At 42.3% G+C, this 20,067-nt stretch overlaps 1 protein-coding gene across 1 annotated transcript in view; it reads right to left on the bottom strand.

Annotated features, from left to right (window-relative positions):
* Positions 1-20,067, bottom strand: part of Crybg1 (crystallin beta-gamma domain containing 1) — a 63,643-nt gene that overhangs the window by 13,347 nt on the left and 30,229 nt on the right. The window contains exons 7-15 of the mRNA XM_070010744.1: positions 15,348-15,474; positions 13,728-13,763; positions 12,533-12,690; positions 11,171-11,297; positions 10,942-11,087; positions 4,249-4,375; positions 4,032-4,064; positions 2,517-2,629; positions 371-500 (exon numbers count right to left, since the gene is read on the bottom strand). Of these exons, the coding sequence (XP_069866845.1) occupies positions 371-500; positions 2,517-2,629; positions 4,032-4,064; positions 4,249-4,375; positions 10,942-11,087; positions 11,171-11,297; positions 12,533-12,690; positions 13,728-13,763; positions 15,348-15,474 (997 nt within the window). The remainder of the gene's footprint in view (positions 1-370; positions 501-2,516; positions 2,630-4,031; positions 4,065-4,248; positions 4,376-10,941; positions 11,088-11,170; positions 11,298-12,532; positions 12,691-13,727; positions 13,764-15,347; positions 15,475-20,067) is intronic.

Raw genomic sequence — 20,067 nt, forward strand, 5'->3', positions numbered from 1 at the left:
ACACAAATTTGTGTGTGTGTGTGTGTGTGCGCGTGCGAGTGCGCGTGCGCGCTCATGTGCGCACACAGCTGCTCTTGGGCTTGAACTCTGGCCCTGGGTGCTATACTGAGTTTTTGCTCAAGACCAGCACTCTACCACTTGAGCCACACCTCCACTTCCAATTTTTAGTGGTTAACTAGAGATAAGAGACTCATAGACTTTCCTGTCCAGGGTTGGCTTTGAACCTCAATCCTCCTGAGTAGCTAGGATTACAGGCCATGAGTCACCAGCTCTTGACTATCTGCCTCCAATGTTAATTCCTCAAGAAATTTTAGCTGCAATGTGAAGCACCCATTTCTGTAAGGCTGTATTCACTGACAGATGTACTTACAACATCTATAAAACGAAGAGACTTGAAGGTTGCTCCAGGCAGGAGGCCCATTGCAGAGAGGCAAGGATAGTGTCCTTCCTCCAGCACGTACTGATTTCCAGAGAAATTTTCTCCATCGTATGCAACCCAGCTGCAGTAGGGGAAAAAAAAAACAACACAATATGAGATTTGAATATTCCTATTTAAAAATAGGATTTTTAGAGGCAGTCTATTTAAAAAAAAATCAACCTAATTTATAACTCAGTGTTCTTTCTTTGAAAATATCTGGGTATATTTACAGGATTTCATCTTATGGCAAATTAATATTCCTTAATCAGTGGACTTGGCAGTTAGATTTAAAACTTCCTTCTCTGTGGAATGGCCCATGTTTTGATTCTCCCACCCCCAGCGCCACCATACTTCCACCAAGGTGGCTTCAGGCCTTCGGACATCTTTCTTTGTCAAACGATCTCTCTTCAACCCTTGTAGGTGGTCAGTCACTATAGTTTATCCATATCTTCTGAAAATTTCTCTCACTATTCTCTTTTCCTTATTTCTAATCCCTCTGTCCTAGACCAGGACTGAAAGCATCACTGTGACATGAATACATCGCTGGGTTTTTCTACCTTCTTCCAAGAAGTTGTATGTTTTTCTCTTAAATCCAAAAGGTGCTCACTGAAGACTAATTGCATGTCAGTTACTTTCCTATTGCTAGAAATGCAGCACAGAACAAAACGGAGTCTCTGTCCACTTGAGGTACCTACTCCAGTGAGCCAAAACAGACACTAACTCAGCAACAAAACACACACATCTGGTAGTGATAAATGAAGCAGGGCTGGGAGGTAAAGAACTCAGGGTGGGTGGGCTGAAGGTAAGAAACGGAAGCTTCACACTCAGTCTGGATTTGAGTAAAAGGCAAGAGCCCTTTCGCTGTGCACTGCTAACTGGGACAATGGCATCTCAGCCATAAAGACCCACAGGACTGACTGCAGCTGTTATTATCACTTCTTTACAGATGGCTCCCAGGGTTTCCTGAGTTTCTTTCACCTCAGACTTTACCTTTCCTCATGAAGCTTTTGTAAAACTATTGCATTCAGCCTGGAAAGCTGAGTCTATTGCTTTTATCCCATTTTATGTTTCCTGTAGCATCCACTGAGAGTGGAGAGTCTTCATAGATGATCTAATGGCCCAGTCCATGCTGGCTTCACTCCTGCCTAACAGAAAACCCTCGTAGGCTAGGAATGTGGCTGGCCTTGGTCAGCACACACACATCACCTCCCCTTGCCTATCACATACAGGCCTACCCTACTCTTGTATGCCTGTAAAAATGCTGGTACCTAGGGAGGTACCTTAACAACCACTTCAAGTCCAGCTCTCCTTTTCCAAATGATGGAGCAGGCATTAAGAATACATAGCCGGGCGCCAGTGGCTCATGCCTGTAATCCTAGCTACTCAGGAGGCTGACATGTGAGGATCATGATTCAAAGCCAGCTGGGGCAGGAAAGGCCATTAAACTCTTATCTCTAATAAACCACTAGAACACCAGAAGTGGCATGTGACTCAAGTGGTGGAGCGCTAGCCTTGAGCTGAAGATCTCAGGGACAGGGCTCAGACCCAGAGTTCAAGCCCCATGACCAACAAAAAATAAAAATAAAAATAAAGAATACAGGGGCTGAGAAGGTGGCTCAGTGGTAGAGCGTTGCCTTGCATGCATGAGGCCCTGGGTTTGATTCCTCAGCACCACATAAGCAGGAAAAAAAAATGCCAGAAGTGGCGCTGTGGCTCAAGTGGTAGAGGGCTAGCCTTGAGCTGAAGAGCTGAGGGACAGCGTCTAGGCCCAGAGTTCAGGCCCCACGACCAGACCCCCCCCACACACAAAAAAAGAGAGCCTGGCTAGATTCCACTGCACGCTGGAGCTATCTTTACTTCCCCACCCACACTGTCTAGACTTCAGTGCTGCAAGGCACGCACACATGCACACACGCACACACGCGCGCACACACACACACACACACACACACACACACACACACACACACACACGGCAGAGTAGCTTGGCTTCATGTGGTGCCATGCCCCTAGCAGGTGTTACCAAGTACTTGTTGATGTGTGAGCTCTACCCCCTTTACTCCTGCAATCTGGCTCTGACACACCACTGTTTGCTTACCTGCCTCCCAAAATTCTGCAAGACTTAGTTGAAAATGAATCATCAATTTGACTTGTAGTCTCTTCAAAACTTTGACTTTGACCTTGAAACTGTGGTTCTGAAAACAAGTGAACCTTTGAAAAAGTAAGCAGAAACACACAAAATTATTCTCTGAAACATGCCAAAACTGAACTTTTGAAGTGATAACCCAAACCTGACATGCTAATTCTTGTTACAATAAGCAGGTGTGAATTTTATATATCCTTTAAGTTTTTACTTCATCATTAATGATCAATTAGAAACATGGTGGCTGAGCCATGTAAGGAGATTTAGTTGAGACCTCAAAGGAAACCCAACAATAGAGGTGACTTTCTATAGCACACCCTGTTGTTAATAAGCTGTGAGGCGTTACGAAGCTTTCTTGTGGCCAAAACTAATTGTTCATCAGGTCTAACATGAATAATAAACTGTATTTTGGAACCATGTAATATAGTTTTCCTTCCTCTCCATGGAAGATACTTGCTGATTTATCAAAATCATATACAGGCCAATAAAGGCAGCTATGCTGATATTTGTGCCTTTATAATTATGGCTGTCTGAACACTTCCATTAAAAAAATCTACCTAACAAATGGAATACTCCAGATGATTTCAGAGTCAGCAACCAAAAGGCTTGAGTGAGACTATATAAAATGTCTGTCTAATGCAGACACAGCAAATCTGAAAACTAATGCTACTATTTATCATAATTATGTCATTGCTTGGAATTTCTTAGTATACTAATGTAAACTCTGATTCAATGTTCTGATATAAAGTTTTGCTTTATATACAGTACTTGTATATACCTTATATACAGTACTTGGGTTAATGCTATCAATTAAGAATTAGAGCTTAATTTATCTTATTTTTATTTATTTTTTTGGGGGGTCCAGTTGTAGGGCCTGGGCGCTGTCCCTCAGCTCTTCAGTTCAAGGCTAGCGCTCTACTACTTGAGCCATAGTGCCACTTCCGGCTTTTTTCTTTTTGCTTATGTGGTGCTGAGGAATCGAACCCAGGGCCTCAGGCATGCAAGGCAAGCGCTCTGCCACTGAGCCACCTTCCCAGCCCAATTTATCTTATTTTTTAAATGCAATTATGTTTTGGAACATAAAAATGGGTAAAACTAACAACTAAAATGTCCCAAATAATTAATACTTTACACATATGTGAATTCAGTTTTTTTAACAGGAGGCCCTAGATTATAAAATGCTGATTCTTATTTTTATTTATTTATTTTTGTTGTTGTTGTTGGTTATGGGACTTGAACTCAGGGCCTGGACTGGGTCCCTGAGCTTTTTGCTCAAGGCTAGCATGCTACCACTTTGAGCCACAATGCCACTTCCAGTTTTCTAGTGGTTAATTGGAGAAAAGAGTCTCATGGTCTTTGCTGCCCAGTCTGGCTTTGAACCATGGACTCTCAGATCTCAGCTTCTTCAGTAGCAATGATTACAGATGTGAGTCACTGGCAGTGAGCTTACAGATTCCTTTTAAAAATTACCTGATTTCGTCTCCGTGGGCCAGCAAAAGAATCCTAAAATTAAAGAAAACAAAATGAATAGGGTATGTTGAAAAGTTTTTTTTCCATATCATTAGTAAGTTCTGCTAAGGATCACTTCAGAATATTTTCTGTAGCAATCAAGATTACATGAACCAGAAACACATAAAGGAAATCCTGGTTTCACTGTAGTATTCTCATATGAAAATTAACTCCTTACCAAACATATGGGCTGGACAGAAGAGATCTTACAATTTTTTCCTCCCCAGTCCTCAAAACTGGTGTAAAGACCTTTATCCAGAACATACTGCTCTCCTGTGAAGTCAGGATTTTCATATGCTACCCATCTAAAGAAACACAAACACTAGTTATGGCTCATATTTTACACATAACACCTATCACATCTGGCTGATGTGTATATATTTCATACAGAAATATCCATCCATTTACTAGGCAAATACCATAATTTTCTGGCCTTGTTAACTATTAGGAACAGGCTGGATTTGTCTATATGATAAATCAAGGTGATAATGAGAAAAAGGATATTTTGCTTTATATGCTTTATTTGTGGTTGTTTTTTTTTTTTTGGGGGGGGGGTCCAGTCGTGGAGCCTGAACTCTGGGCCTGGGCGCTGTCCCTCAGCTCTTCAGCTCAAGGCTAGCGCTCTACCACTTGAGCCTCAGCGCCACTTCTGGCTTTTTTCTTTTTGTTTATGGGGTGCTGAGGAATCGAACCCAGGGCCTCATGCATGCAAGGAAAGCGCTCTACCACTGAGCCACCTTCCTAGCCCCTTTTTTTGTGTTTTCATTAATCAGATCTTTATTCTTTGAGAAAATTCCAATGAGAATAATTCTCTGTGGGTTTTTTGTTCCCTTCTACTTTAAGGAAATAAATTGACTTTCAGAAATTGCCTAGTTCTTTTAAATTAAACAAGGAAGAATTCTTGTGTGTTATCAACACAAAGATTTAAAAGATCTTAACAGGAAGCTATATGTCTATTAAATATCAAATCACACTGCAGAACAAAAAAATGAAATGGCTGGCACCAGTGATTCACACCTGTAATTCTAGCTACTAAGGAAGCTGAGATCAGAGGATGGCAGTTCAAAGCCAGCCTGGGCAGGAAAGTCTGTGAGACTCTTTTTTTTTTGGGGGGGGGAGGGGGTCCAGTCGTGGGGCCTGAACTCTGGGCCTGGGCACTGTCCCTCAGCTCTTCAGCTCAAGGCTAGTACTCTACCACTTGAGCCACAGAGCCAGTCCGGCTTTTTTCTTTTTGCTTATGTGGTGCTGAGGAATTGAACCCAGGCTTCAGGCATGCAAGGCAAGCACTCTACCACTGAGCCACCTTCCCAGCCCCTCTGTGAGACTCTTATCTCCAATAAACCACCAGAAAACCATAAGTGGTGCTATGGCTCAAGTAGTAGAGTGCTAGCCTTGAGCTGAAGAGCTGAGTGACAGCGCTCAGGCCCAGAGTTCAAGCCCCACGACAGGCAAAAAAAAAGTTAAATGCTAAAAAAAAAAAAATGTTCCCAACAGTATTTCCCATATGACCCGATAACATAATAAACAAAATCAATCACAGAAATATCAGAAACAAATACTTTTTGGAAAGTTTTCATTTGTCAACTTTTCAATGATCTACATTCAAAGAAGAAAATCAATAAAACCAACTTACACTATTGCTACCCAAAGGTAAAGTCTTTGAGGGGAAAAAACCTTTGATTCTGTTGCAGTGCAGAGATACCTAGGCTCTACTTGTACCAGTTTATTACGTACCAGCCCTCTCCCAACTGACAGGAATAATATCTGTCTATGTGGAACTTTCCCCAAATGCCTTCACATCTATCAAATCACATTTATCTTAAGGAGATACTGGCATGCTCATTTTATAGATGCGAAAACCTAAAGACATAAAAAGTGAACCTATTTGTTCATTCGATAAACATTGGGGGCTGGGAAGGTGGCTCAGTGGTCATTCGATAAACATTGGAAAGCCATTTGCCCTGTGCCAGGAATGACGAAGGTGAAAAATACCAACTGCCTGAAGTGGACAGATGGCTCAGAACCATCGTCAGGAACAGTTGGTGCTTTTCTAAGGTCTGGTGACAACCAGTTAGTGGCCATAACATGGCTGGGGCTGCAAAATTTAAAGGTCACCAAGCATTCTACTTTATGACCTGCCTTATAAAGTTCCCTTTCCTTTACTATTCTAGTAAACCACACCTAAGAGTCTATATCCTTCATAATTAAAAGACCCAATTTTACTATCTAGGTAGTTGATTAAACCAAAGCACAAGTATAGTCATTACCAGGAAATAAGCAGCCATCAAGGAGAAAAAGGGGAAGCTGGGTAAGATGGCCACACCTTTGCCTTCAGCTACTCAGCAGGCTAAAGGCAGGACTTTGGTTTGAGGCCAGTACAAGCAAAAATTCATGAGGCCTCTTTTTTATCTAACAGCTCAGTAGTGGCCTGTGCACACCATTCCAGCTGTGGTGGGACCTGTAGAATAGGAGGATTACAGTCCAAATTTGCCCCTGGGCAAATAAACAGTGAAAAAAAAAAACACTGGAATGACTCAGCTGTAGATTGCCTGACTACCAAGAGTAAAGGGCAGAATGCATACCCTAATACTGCCAAAATTTAAAACAAGGAAGCCAGGTGCTAGTGGCTACACCTATAATCTTAGCTACTTTGGAAGTTGGGATCGGAGGATCATAGTTCAAGGACAGCCTAGGCAGTAAAGTCCATGAGAGCTGGTAAGGCTATTCAACAACATGGGCTACCTGTAGCGCTTTCTCCACACACAGCCTTCGGCTACCTTCACAATTATTAACAAAAGAATTAAGAATATAACAAAATCCAGGAATTCCAAACAAAAACAAAGATAGTAAGTTGTGACACAAAAGATTTCCCCCCAACATCCAGGTAAGCCTGTCTAATTCACTGAGGCTGAAGCAGGAAAATAGCTTATTAAAATGTTTCCTAAGCTCATGCCTGAGTAGCTAGTGACTCAGGAGGCTGAGATCCGAGGATCGAGGTTTGAAGTGAGTCAGGCAAAAAAGTCCATGAGACTCTCCAACCACCAAAAAGCTAGAAGTTGAGCTGTGGCTCAAGCTTTGAGTGACAAAGCTCAGGGATGGCACCCAGGCTCTGAGTTCAAGCCCCAGTACTGCACACACATATGCAAAAAGATGTTTTCTATAGAAAGTAGCAATGTTCTTTCTGGGCACAGCACTGAGTGAATGAGGAGCAAATGCCTGGATGTGAGAGTCTGCCCTACCTATGGTGCAGAGTTGACATATAATTAGGATTCTTAAAAACATACCTGGATGGGCATGTTCACATGGATTCTGTGCACATAAATCCATACTTCTCTGCTTAAAGGTGAATGAGGGGAAGGGAGAGAGGCAAGGACAAGTGTTAACAGGTCCCATCCCGGCCTCCTGAAGTAACTGTACATATCATAAAGGCAGCGGGGCAAACCTGCCCTTCTGGGGAAGGCTGAAGGAGAAAGAATTGCAAACAACAGCCCTTTTGCTTTTTATGTGAGCTCAGGAAATACTTCACTTTACTTTTTTGTTTTTAAAGCAGTTGCCCAGTTTGCACTCTATGAGCTGGAGTAGAGCACAGAACTAGACACTGATGAGAAGCAGAACTGTAACAGGAGTCTGACACTCCAGGAAGAAATGGAATGCAGGCCCCCAAATCTTCCATTGTTTCCTGAGCTTCCTTCAAGGCTGTTGCTGCTGGAGAGCTAATAATGAGTTTGCCACCTGGAAAATTTAGTACCCAGGTGATATTGAGTCTCCTGGGAGATACTTTCACAGAGCAAGAATTTCAAGAGGTTTTTTTGGTCGTCTTTGATTTTTCTGTTTCTTTTCCTAATGGGGCTTGGTGGCAAATGCCTAAAATCCCAGCACTCAGGTGCATGAAGCAGGAGAATAGAGACTTCTAGGCCAGTCTGGGGTACAAAGTGAGATCCTGTCTCCAAAAGCAAAACACAACAACAAAGTAAGAGTTTTCTGACTTTGACTGCCATGCTAAAAAATAAACAACCATAGCATTTTAGATGCTTATTTACTAGTAATATTAAAGCCATTTAAATGAAACAATTTTCCTTTGAAACTTAAAAATGAATAAGCTAGGGGTGTTCAAGTGGTAGAGTGCTTGCCCTAATTCAATACCCATTACTGGAAAAAGAAAAAAAAAGTTAGTTTTCCTCCTTATCTTGGTGCATCTTAACCTTCCCCTCCTCCAAAAGTCTTATCTGCATCCAGACTACAAATTTGTCTCTCTGCTGTGCATTTCTAAAACGTTTTAACTTCTTCTTTTTTTTTTTTTTTGGTCAGTCATGGGGCTTGAACTCTGGGCCTGAGCGCTGTCCCTCAGCTCTTCAGCTCAAGAAGACTGCTCTATCACTTGAGCTACAACCCACTTCTGGTTTTCTGGTGGTTTATTGGAGACAGGAGTCTCACTGTCTTCCTGCCTGGGCTGGCTTTGAACCAAGATCCTCAGATCTCAGCCTCTTGAGTAGCTAGGATTACAGGCGTGAGCCACCAGTGCCCAGCTAATTTCTTTTTTTTTTTTTTGTAGCAATAATTATTTGTGGTTTGCGTGAACAGTGTAACGTCTCCAAAGACATAATATGATGCTTTGCATACACAATAAATATTTATCAAAATGGCAAACTAAAATGAGGGAAATGAGGAAGCAGCTGATCTGGTAACACAGAAGGCCTTCTGCAAACAGAATTTAAAGGAAGTGTGAACCTGTATGTGTGCCTCCTTCAACTTCCCCCCAAGACCAAAACTCAGCTGCTACAATCAGAAAAAAAAAAAAAAAAAGAATGTCTAAGCCAGGAAATACAACTGGGAATGCTAAAAACAAAAACAGAAAAGCAATATGTTGTAATGGAAATTGATTTCAAGTAAGGAGGGTCTGGGGAGTAAAGAAAGGACTGGTTCAACTCAGTAATACTACCTGTCCCAACAGCACAATCTATACCAATGTCTACCCAGCATCCTTTGTGGCCACTTTGCCAGAGTAGATAGATGACTGGCCTATGACTCATAGAACCAGCACACCTGGTGAGGATCAAATGCACAACTCTTTCACCAGTCACTGAAATTTCCTGTTAAATAATTAGCTGTAAAGGTAGAGCCACTGTACCACTTCAAATGCCTACTGCCATACATCTCATTTCAGATGAAATGGAGATAGCCAACTATGATTCTACCATACCATGGCTTGAGAACAGGACCTTAATAAAAGGCATTTTAAGTCTGGAAGACCCAGATGAGACTGCTATCATTCTGGCAAGATGGCACCATAAGCAAGAGCTTACACAAGATGTGCTGACTAACAACAGAAAGATACTTCATTGAGGCCTACCTCACATAAACACAAAATACAACAGGGTTGAGGCTGGACTGATTCAAATAGCCTGTGTCCCTCAGTAACACATGAAACAACTAACATCAACCACTTTCAACAGAACCAATGTCATTTTTCCCCCATTTATCCAGAAGAACCTTCTCACATCGGAAAATAAACCAGACATCAGCTGGACCATGAAAATGATCATGCAGTTCCTACTGTAGACCCTGGCTGTTAGGCCACATGGGATCTACCTGCCCTCCTTATGGTCCTGGGACCAACCTGGGATGGCACATCTCCCAGGCACAGCCAGCGCCTGGATTCAGGTATGCTCATGTGATTTTCACCTAGGCAGCAGGTCTAACCTGGAACTTATGAAGCAAACAGCGCTCTTTCCACTGCAATGCAATGAGGTGGGAGAGCAAAAATTCAGGGTAAACATAGACCACCAGATGAAAGGGGACAGCCTAAGGTTAAACCAACATGAAAGACGCTCAGGCAAGACACAGCAACTAAGTTTGGAGGACTCTGAAATAAAATCTTCTCCAAGACAATTCACTTCCTAAGCCAATGAGTTCCATTGTTATCACTTGCTCCAATTAAGATTGGCTCATGGCCACTTATATCCCTGAGAGTTATCTCTCTCATTGGTCCTCTTACAATAAAAACTTGCTTTGCTAGACGGGAATATGGCTTAGTGGTACAGTGCTTGCCAAGCATCCATAAAGCCCTGGGTTCCATTCCTCAGGACCACATAAACAGAACAAGCTGGAAGTGACACTGTGACTCAAGCCTTAGGTAAAGGAAGCTCAGGGACAGTGCCAACACCCTGAGTTCAGGCCCCAGGACTGCCAAAACAACAACAACAACAACAAAGCAAAAAAACAACAAAACATTGCTTGCCACTAACAAAACATTGGGCTGGGTATGGTGGCACACATCTATAATCCCAGCACTCAGGAGGCTGAAGCAGGATGATCACAAGTTTGAGACCAACTTGAACTACATAGGCAGACTCTATCTCAAAACATACATCACACAGGTAGTGCCACCTCCTTGTACAGACATCTAAATACAATAAACCACTGCACTGTTAACTCCAGGGAAACTGAAATATTGATTTTATTGTATGTATTTTATTAAGTTAAAATAATAATGAAAAACAATCTGGAGCAGGTGGAAGAGCACAGGAAAATTTAGCGAGATTTTGTTCCAGCCTCAGGTTTTAACGTTAGAGGGCTGTTATCTCATAAGATATTCATGATCTTTCTATAATGAATGACACAGGAAGTGGATCTGTAGATTTCTGTCATGATCCTCGAAAGCCTACTTCAGTGTTCTATTACATGAAAAGAAAAGATTATATGAGAAATATTTGTGAAGCAACATAACAGTAAGTATTAAACAGTAAGTATTAAACAGCAGAATTGGTGTTTAGCTGGTTAGATAGCTATCTGCTGAGTGCCCACTCTACTAGTTTACCCCGAATCAAGACAAAAACCAAGTTCAGGATCGGGACTGGAGGATTTCACTTACACTCCACTCAGCACATGAATAGACTGGGTCTTCACGCCATATCCAGTGTCCTTTAAATTAGCCACAATTCCTAGCACGTCAATACTGGAACCTTTGGAGCCGAAGTTTTTTTCACTGTACATGATCATATGTGCATTTGAAAAATCCTATTAAGAAAAAAAATCAAAATTCAAAGGGGAGTCATTTATCACCAAAGAGATTGAGTCCTAACCATTAGCTTTTAACTTACACCTAATATAGGTCGCAAAGACTGAAGTTCTCCATTGTAACCGCCCCAGTCTTTCCAGTCCTTGTATTCTCCTTCTTCTAGTAAATACTGGTGACCAGTAAAGCCAGGCTTCTCATAAGCTACCCAACTGCAAAGAAAGAGCAGCACAGAGTCATGGTTTGCACTTCTCTTGTGCACAGCAGGGTCATGACAAATATCAATAGCTATGAAGCTAGTCATAAACTTGTCTTGTTACTGGAACTCTCTAGAGTTTAGGAAAACACTACATAAAAAAACAAACTAAGAGCTGGGAAGGTGGCTCAGTGGTAGAGCGCTTGTCTTGCATGCATGAGGCCCTGGGTTCAATTCCTCAGCACCACATAAGCAAAAAGAAAAAAGCCGAAAGTGGTGCTGTGGCTCAAGTGATAGAGTGCTAACCTTGAGCTGAAGAGCTGAGGGACAGCACCCAGGCCCAGAGTTCAGGCCCCACGACTGGACCCAAAAACAAACAAAAAAACTAAGAAATATACACCTGGACTGATGGCATGGGTCAAGTAGTAAAGAATCTGCCTAACAAGAAGAAGGCCGTGAGTTCATACTCTAGTAGTGCTAGAAAAACAAAAACAAAGCCAGGTGCTGGTGGCTCACACTTGTAATCCTAGAGACTCAGGAAACTCAGATCTGAAGATTGTGGTTCAAAGCCAGCCTGGATAAATAAATCCAAGAGACTCAGATCTCTAATTAACCAACAAAAAGCCAGAAGAAGTTAACATTATCCCCACATCTGGTCCTCAGCTCCACCTACACCTGAGCTCCTCCCTGCCCTAGAGTTCGGGCCATACAGCTGGCCACTCCCTCTCTCTGCCCAGATCTACCTGTGCGTGTACCTGCCTCACTACCAGCCCCAGAACTACCTGCCACCTGGATAGGGGCAGACGCCATGGGCTCCCTCTCCCTGGGGAAATATCACCTCTCTAATAAACCTTATAATAATCTTTCTCCTGTGCCTCCCTGCCTCTGCGTGGTCCCTTGGGATGGCCATGAAGGATTCTAACATTAGAGGCATAGCCCAAGTGGTAGACAAAGCGCCAACCTTCAGCAAAAAAAGCTAAGGGACAGCACCCAGGCTTTGTGTATAAGCCCTAGTACTAGCAAAAACAAAAGAAAAGAAAAAAAAACAGAAGAGAGATGAAAGAGAGAATGGCACAGAGAGACAGAGAGAGTGAGAGGGAGGGAAGGAGGTAGATAGATAAGGAAAAGGGGAAAAAGGGAAAAAAAAATAAATCTACCTTAGAATCAGGAATGTTATTTTGGGGAAAAGAGGTCATTTATTACTTTATCAAGGATAAATGAGAAATCCTTACCAGTTACTTCTCTACTTACATGCCTCTTAAAACTTTCATAGATCCCACTGATGTAAAAGGTAAATGACCATTTCCTGTTGTTTTTTCTGCTTCGCCTTCTTCTGTGATAAAACTACACATTTCTGTTTCTAGCTCCATACATTTTCCTTCAAACAAAGGCTTTTCATAAATGACTACCTACAACAGAAATAAGACATTTCAGTAACATGTAAGAAGTTAACTATCTCAGCAGCTGAAATAAGTTAGCCATTTCAAGCAGAAACATCTGGAATACAAATTCTCTGTATTTTCAATATAGACCATTTCCATTTTGACTATATTTTCTATATAAATTTTTATTTTCAATATAATTTTAATGACATCATTTTCAGTTAAATAAGTAACAACAACTAATAACATAGCTTAAAATAACTTATTGAGCTTTTCCCCTGCCCAGATGTTGAACAGTCCAATGCCAAGGTTCAAAAGATAGTTGGTTTTGTTTTTTGTTTTAGTGCCAGTCCTGGGGCTTGAACTCAGGGATTGGGTGCTATCTCTGAGCTTGTTTGCTCAATGTTTACATACTACCACTTGAGCAACAGCTCCATTTCTGGCTTCTTAGTGTGTAACTGAAGATAAGAGTTTCAAGGACTTTCCTGCCCAGGCTGACTTTGAACCATCCTTAGAGCTCAGCCTCCCAAGTAGCTAGGATTACTGGCATAAGCTATGGGCACCTGGCTCTATTTTCCTTAGTAACAATTTTCTGTTTAAAGTTGGGAACTGATATTTAGTACACTGCTTAGATGAAACTAAAGAAGCCAGCCTAGGCAGACAAATCCAAGAGACTCCCACAGACAACTACATAAGCAACAAACATGGCATAAGTTGAGAGAATATCAATAGCAGAAAGAACTATTTTGGAGTAGGAAAAATGTGTCTTGAAGGAGTTTCTTCTTGGCTATGGGCAAGCAGTGACAGGCCCATGCAATTAGCAAATACAGCCAGAAATAATAAACTCAATGGAACAATGAGCCTTGAGGGGCGTGGCTCCATATCCTGTTAAGTGATACCGAATGTCCCAGGATCTTCTTCCAGCCTGTGGATGCATGCAGAACTGAGGCCTGCCTCCTCTGGGTGTATCAGAGTGGGTTGGAAACTGGTGTACGCACAAGTCACATGAGATGGAAGAGGAATAAAACCACACACACATTTGCACACACAACAAGCACACTTACCTTTGGATCTGTAGGGAATTCAACTTTACGGCCACCCTGGGGAAAAAATAACATAGGAAGAAAACTGATTTTTCATTGCTGCATTACCATTTATGTTACCCACACCATTGAACCATTCATTTACATAAGATGATGCTAAAATTACCAGTAATGGAGATGAAGACATGAGCAACACAGCCTAGATAGACTCAGACAGGATATATAGGCTGAATGTGTATGGGAGATTTTTTTTTTTCAACTTAGAAAATTTCTCATTAACCAATCCATATTTTTCATTTGCTTGCTCAATAATCGTAGATCTGGTCACCTGTGAACCTAAATCCTCATCAGCAGCCACCACTACCTGTGGTTTATTCTGCCCCAGGCAGGTCCTTAAGCAGCAGGGGCACTAGCTAGCTAAGCCACCTCCACCTCTCCCCACAGTTTCTCTACTAGCCAGCCTCCCTCACCTGCATTTCCTGCCTGGCTCTAAGAGCCTGGCCTACAAAACTGCTTAAGTTCACACATGCAATCTGGAGGATGGTGAAATAATATGATATAAACTATTAGATAGCACTTAAAACATCCCAAAGGAGGGTGTGGGGGAGGTTGTTATACTTTTATAATAAAAGCAGACTAAAAATAAAGAAAAGGTTAAAATAGTACACAGGCCAAGTTAAAAGTCAGCAGTGGGAAAAGTCAGGACCTCTCTCACCAATATACCTTTAACAGCTTTGAAAAACTGCTATTCAGGATGTTCAAAAGCACCTAATGAGCTGTGATAATGAAGGGTTGGATCTGGTTTTGCTCAGCAGACCAGAGCTTATAGAACCAAATAAATATCCCTTTAAAGGAACCCTTTTCAGAAAGTATACATTCACAGGTTGAAAATGGTTCTTGTATCTGTTTTCAAAACCCCATCCTACATTCACATAAGTAGAAATTAAAATTTAAAAACCTGAAATATCTGCAAGAAACATTCAGATGTTTAAACAAATGCTTTGGCAGGAGATTAAAAAGTTACCTTTCTAGCTGGAGCCAGTGGCTCACACCCACAATCCTAGATACTGAGAGGCCTGAGATTTAAGGATTCTCGTTCAAAACCAGCCTGGACAAAAAAGTCTATGGGACTCTTTTCTCCAATTAACCACCAAAAAGCCAGAATTGGAGCTGTGGCTCAAGTGGTAGAGTGCCAGCCTTGAGTGGAAAAGCTAAGGGATAGCACCCACGCACTGAGTTAAGCTAAAAAAAAAAAAAATTATCTTCCTAACTTTCTAATTTGTCTTACACAAGTTCTGAAGACAACTGCAGTGTGGAATTTCACAAACATGTATAATGCAAGTGTCTAGTGAGGACATGTGCACATGTGCGGTGTCCACAAGACATAAGACAGAGGTGGCCTTGCTCCTCTCGAAGCCTGTAGGTGGAGGAAGCAGGATGCTCCTTCTAGAAGGGCAAATACTTGAGGGAAGTATGTGGACATCAAGCTCCCATAGCTACCAGTCTGCCAGCCTCCTGTCACTACACTGGGACATCCAGAGAGCTAATGTTTCCATTATTTCTGGGCGGGTAAAGGACCTGTAGACTTCATAGGAATTATCAAAGAGCATCTGCCTTCAAGAACACAAAATTCATCTTCACCATTTTCAGAGGCCGCATGGATCCAATGTACGCTTCTTCCGTATCCCAGAAGGATAAGTCAGGGTACTCGCCAGGCTCGAGGACGAAAGGAACACCTTGAAACCCAGGTTCTTCGTAAATCAGCCATCTAAATAACCACCAAGGGAAGGCAGAAGCAGATAGCTCAGCATTGGTGTCAGCTACAGGAACCCCTTGACAGGAAGGAATGCAACAGGAGAGGATGTGGGACAGCAGCTAGGTGTTAGGGGATATGGGACCCTGGGAGGACCAAGCCGTCCTCTTCCTTTTCAGCTTTCCTCCTTGGCTAACTTTGCCTGCTCCTAAGGGAAAACTTCCTGTTTCCTCCACATAATAAAAGTAGTTTGCTTTTTACAGTGTATTTACTCCGAGAGGCCAGGGAGGGAAATCTCAGGCCTGGTTTTAACACCTCATTTGTAACCGAACACTAGTGTTCCACCCTAATCATTTTTCACGGTATCAAAAGCTCATAAGGCTTGCCACCCTTGATTTTATCTAATCCTCACAACAATGCTGCAAGGAGGTCAAGGAAAAAGTTTTTACACTCCTCAGGCCACATAGCAGTAAGTGCCATGGGGGGGGGGGGGGGGGTGGCGACCCAGCCTGATTCCAGAACCCAACTCCCAGGTTCCCTGTTCCTGGTTCACGGGTTTTTCTCAGTACAGGGAGTAGACTCAACAACTTACTCTTTCTCAGTACAGGGAGTAGACTCAACAACTTACTCTTTTCATAATTACTTAGGATCAGGCTGTGAGCATTACTCAAGTGCACAGTGGTATTCTTAAGAACTTGAAAGGCCTACAGCGGTCCCAGGGCTGCAAAGCTTTTCCGGTTCTTGGTTCTGATTTTAACGGCTTTGCAGAGCCCCACCCATCTATCAGGTGAGTCAGCTGTCACTTTTGCTTTGGTCAGGGAATGGCAGCCTCACCCGCCTCTCTGGTGCTCTGGGAAGGAGAGGCTGCTGAAGAGGTGATGTATATAAGACAGAAAAACACATAGACTCAACAACCACTTACACTTGACACTTTTTTATTCTGGCTAAAATGCTAGTTGTGATACTCCACCATGTTGCTACCCGCCCCCCCCCCCCCCCCCCCCACCAAACACAGGATAGTTCCAAATAAAATCCTTCACCAGCAAACAAGCCTGAACTCCACTTCTTGCTTTTTCTCCTATTCCTAATTTTGGCACAAGGCACATTTTTATTTTTATTTTTTGTCAGTCCTGGGGCTTGAACTCAGGGCCTAGACACTGACCCTGAGCTTCTTTTGCTCAAGGCTAGCGCTCTTGAGCCACAAAGCCATTTGGCTTTTCTGTTGATGTGGTGCTGAGGAATTGAACCCAGGGCTTCATGCATGCTAGCAAGCACTCTACCACCAAGCCACATTCCCACCCAAAAGACACATTTTCAGTGCTAGTTTTTATTAAAGATTCCCCTGGATAAATCAGCAATTACTTTAGACTAACAAAAGGGTTTATCACCAAAATCCTACTGCAGTTAGACAATGACATGTAAAGAATGCTGAGAAGCTGGATGTGGTGCATGGTGAGACTCACAGCTCACACTCAGGGTGAGAAATCTGAACAGTGAGCTGGTGGAATACAAAAGACACGAGGAGGCAAGAATGAGAGGCATCTATTGCTTTAGATGATGGTTCCACTTGTGAAAATTAATTCAGCTTAGACACTTTAGGTTTGCTGTGGACCTTTTTGTACAAATGATATATTTCAGGACAATTTAACTGAAGGGAAAAAGTGGTTTGTCTTTTAAATATCCTCATAACCATAAGAAAACAGTAGGAAGGGAGCACTTTAAAGTTGCTAATACTGGAGCTGGGAAGGTGGCTTAGTGGTAGCGTGCTTGCCTAGCATGCATGAAGCCCTGGGTTCAATTCATTAGTACTACAAAAATAATAATAATAAAATTATAAAATACACAAAATTGCTAATATTTAAAGACAGTTAAGGATACATTATACATTTTTGGAGCTCAGAGCATCACAGCCTACTCTGTGCCCTAAAGTTCTGGAATAAGTTCATTTTCAGCTAACAAAGGCCTCAGAGTCTGACTTGGCCAAAGGAACGGACTTAATCTTTTACAACAGAAGGCGTGGCTCATGACCAAGGCACTGAGGGTCTGAAAGGAAGCTTTCCTAAGGGCCTTTTCTTTAGCTTTCTATAGAGTTGGAGTTCTGGATGGATTTATTTGCTGATACTAAAATTTCACTTTCCTTGAAGTTATGCTAATCACCTAACATCGGAAGGAGGAAGGCAAATTGGGGCAGAGAAGATCTGCAAAAAACTGAACATACAAACTGGTATACTCTGAAAGGACTATCATAGTACTACATATGCATATATAAAAATAGAATAATGAAGACTGTTAGCATTGTTCCCAAAAGGTGGGGAGAGATAAGAAAAAATAATAAAGTCAAGCCCCACGACCGACAAAAAAAAAAGAGTAATAAAGGAATGAATTCTATCCAAGTACATTATATACATGATATACATGCATAAAAATATCACAATGAAGCACTTTTGTACAATTAATATGCACTAAGAAGATAACTGATAACTCTTTTTTTTTTTTTTTGGTCCGGTTGTGGGGTCTGAACTCTGGGTCTGGGCACTGTCCCTCAGGCTCTTCAGCTCAAAGCTTGCGCTCTACCACTTGAGCCACAGCGCCACTTCCAGCTTTTTTCTTTTTGCTTATGTGGTGCTGAGGAATCGAACCAAGGGCCTCAGGCATGCAAGGCAAGCGCTCTACCACTGAGCCAGTACTGGGTCTTGAACTCACACTTGGTTTTTTCAGTCAAGGCTGGTATTCTGCCACTTGAGCCATACCTCCATTCCATATTTTTTTGCCAGTCCTGGGGCTTGAACTCAGGACCTGGGCACTGTTCCTGAGCTTTTTGTTGTTGTTGTTGTTGGTCGTGGGGCTTGAACTCTGGGCCTGGGCGGTGTCCCTGTGCTCTTCAGCTCAAGGTGAGCACTCTACCACTTTAGCCACAGAGCCACTTCTGGTTTTCTGGGGGTTTATTGGACTTTCTTGCCCACGCTGGCTTTGAACAGCGATCCTCAGATCTCAGCCTTCTCAGTAGCTAGGATTACAGGCATGAGCCACCAACGCTCGGCTGTCCCTGAGCTTTTGCTCAAGGTTAGCACTCTACCACTTGAGCCTCAGCATCACTTTTGGCCTATCTGTTTATGTGGTACTAAGGAATTGAACTCAAAGCTTCATGCATGCTTGGCAAGCATTCACCACTAAGCCACATTCCTAGCCCTCCACACTTTTTTTTTTTTTTTTTTTTTTGGATGTGGGTCTTGAACTCTGGGCCTGGGCACTGTCCCTCAGCTCTTCAGCTCAAGGCTAGCGCTCTACCACTTGAGCCACAGCGCCACTTCCGGTTTTTTTCTTATGTGGTGCTGAGGAATTGAACCCAGGGCCTCTGGCATGCAAGGCAAGCGCTCTACCACTGAGCCACCTTCCCAGCCCCGCCCTCCACACTTTTATTTGGTGCCAATCCTAGACTTTAACTGGGCCACGGCACTGTCTCTATGCTTTTTTGCTCAAGGCAAATGCTCTATCCCTTGAACCACAGCTCCACTTCTGGCTTTTGGGACAGTTAACTGGAGATAAGAGTCTCACAGATTTTTCTGAGTGGGTTTTTCCTGCCTGAGCTGGCTTTGAACTGCGACCCCCAAATCTCAGCCTCCTGAATAGCTACAATTACAAGCCTGAGCCACCAGTGCCTGGCAATTTCACACTTTTTGCTGGTTAATTGGAGATAAGAGTCTCACAGATTTTTCTTCCTAAACTGGCTTGCAACCATGATTCTCAGATCTCAACCTCCTCAGTAGCTAAGGATTACAGGTGTGAGCCATTGGTGCCTAACTCAAGACTGTATTCTGAGAGTTCTTTCTCAGCAAGTCTTAGCTGGAACTTGCTGGGTACCTCAGATAGATATTTATGCTGAGTGCACTTTGAGATCTGAAAACTCATTAATTTTTCAGAAACCATTCCAATAAAATATAATATTCATGAGGCTAACAGAAGAGGGGGTAAGTATCTTCGGGCAATGTTATTTCAGCTTATGAAGGTACTCTCTTTTCCTTTGCATTTAAGTAATGAGCTTTTGCCAATCTGCAATAAAAAGCATGACTAGGTGAGTGTGGTTATATATATCTGTGATCCCAGAATTCAGGCAGAAAGGTTGTCAAGTTAAAGATGAGTTACATAGCAGAACTCTGTCTAAAAATATAAAATACATTTAATATTTATGTGTGTAAATACATATATATTTGTATATGTATATATGTGTGTATGTATGTATATGTGACTTTATAAAGTCATAAACTTATAAAATTTCAAAGCATAGACTTTTTGTTGTTGTTGTTGTGGGTTGTGGGGCTTGAACGCTGGGCCTGGGCACTGTCCCTGAGTTCTTCAGCTCAAGGCAAGCACTCTACCACTTGAGCCACAGTGCCACTTCCAGTTTTTTGGTGGTTAACTGGACGTAAGAGTCTCACAGACTTTCACACTGGGGCTGGCTTTGAACCGCGATCCTAAGATCTCAGCCTCTTAAGTAGCTAGGATTACAGGCATGAGCTACCAGCACCTGGCTAAAGCATAAACTTTTAACAAACATGAATATATATAAATGTATTCATAACAAATGCATCTGAATATTGCTGAAGTACT

Source organism: Dipodomys merriami, unplaced genomic scaffold (assembly GCF_024711535.1).
Source record: "Dipodomys merriami isolate MVZ:Mamm:240054 unplaced genomic scaffold, mDipMer1.0.p SCAF_8, whole genome shotgun sequence".
Classification (NCBI taxonomy): Eukaryota; Metazoa; Chordata; class Mammalia; order Rodentia; family Heteromyidae; genus Dipodomys; species Dipodomys merriami.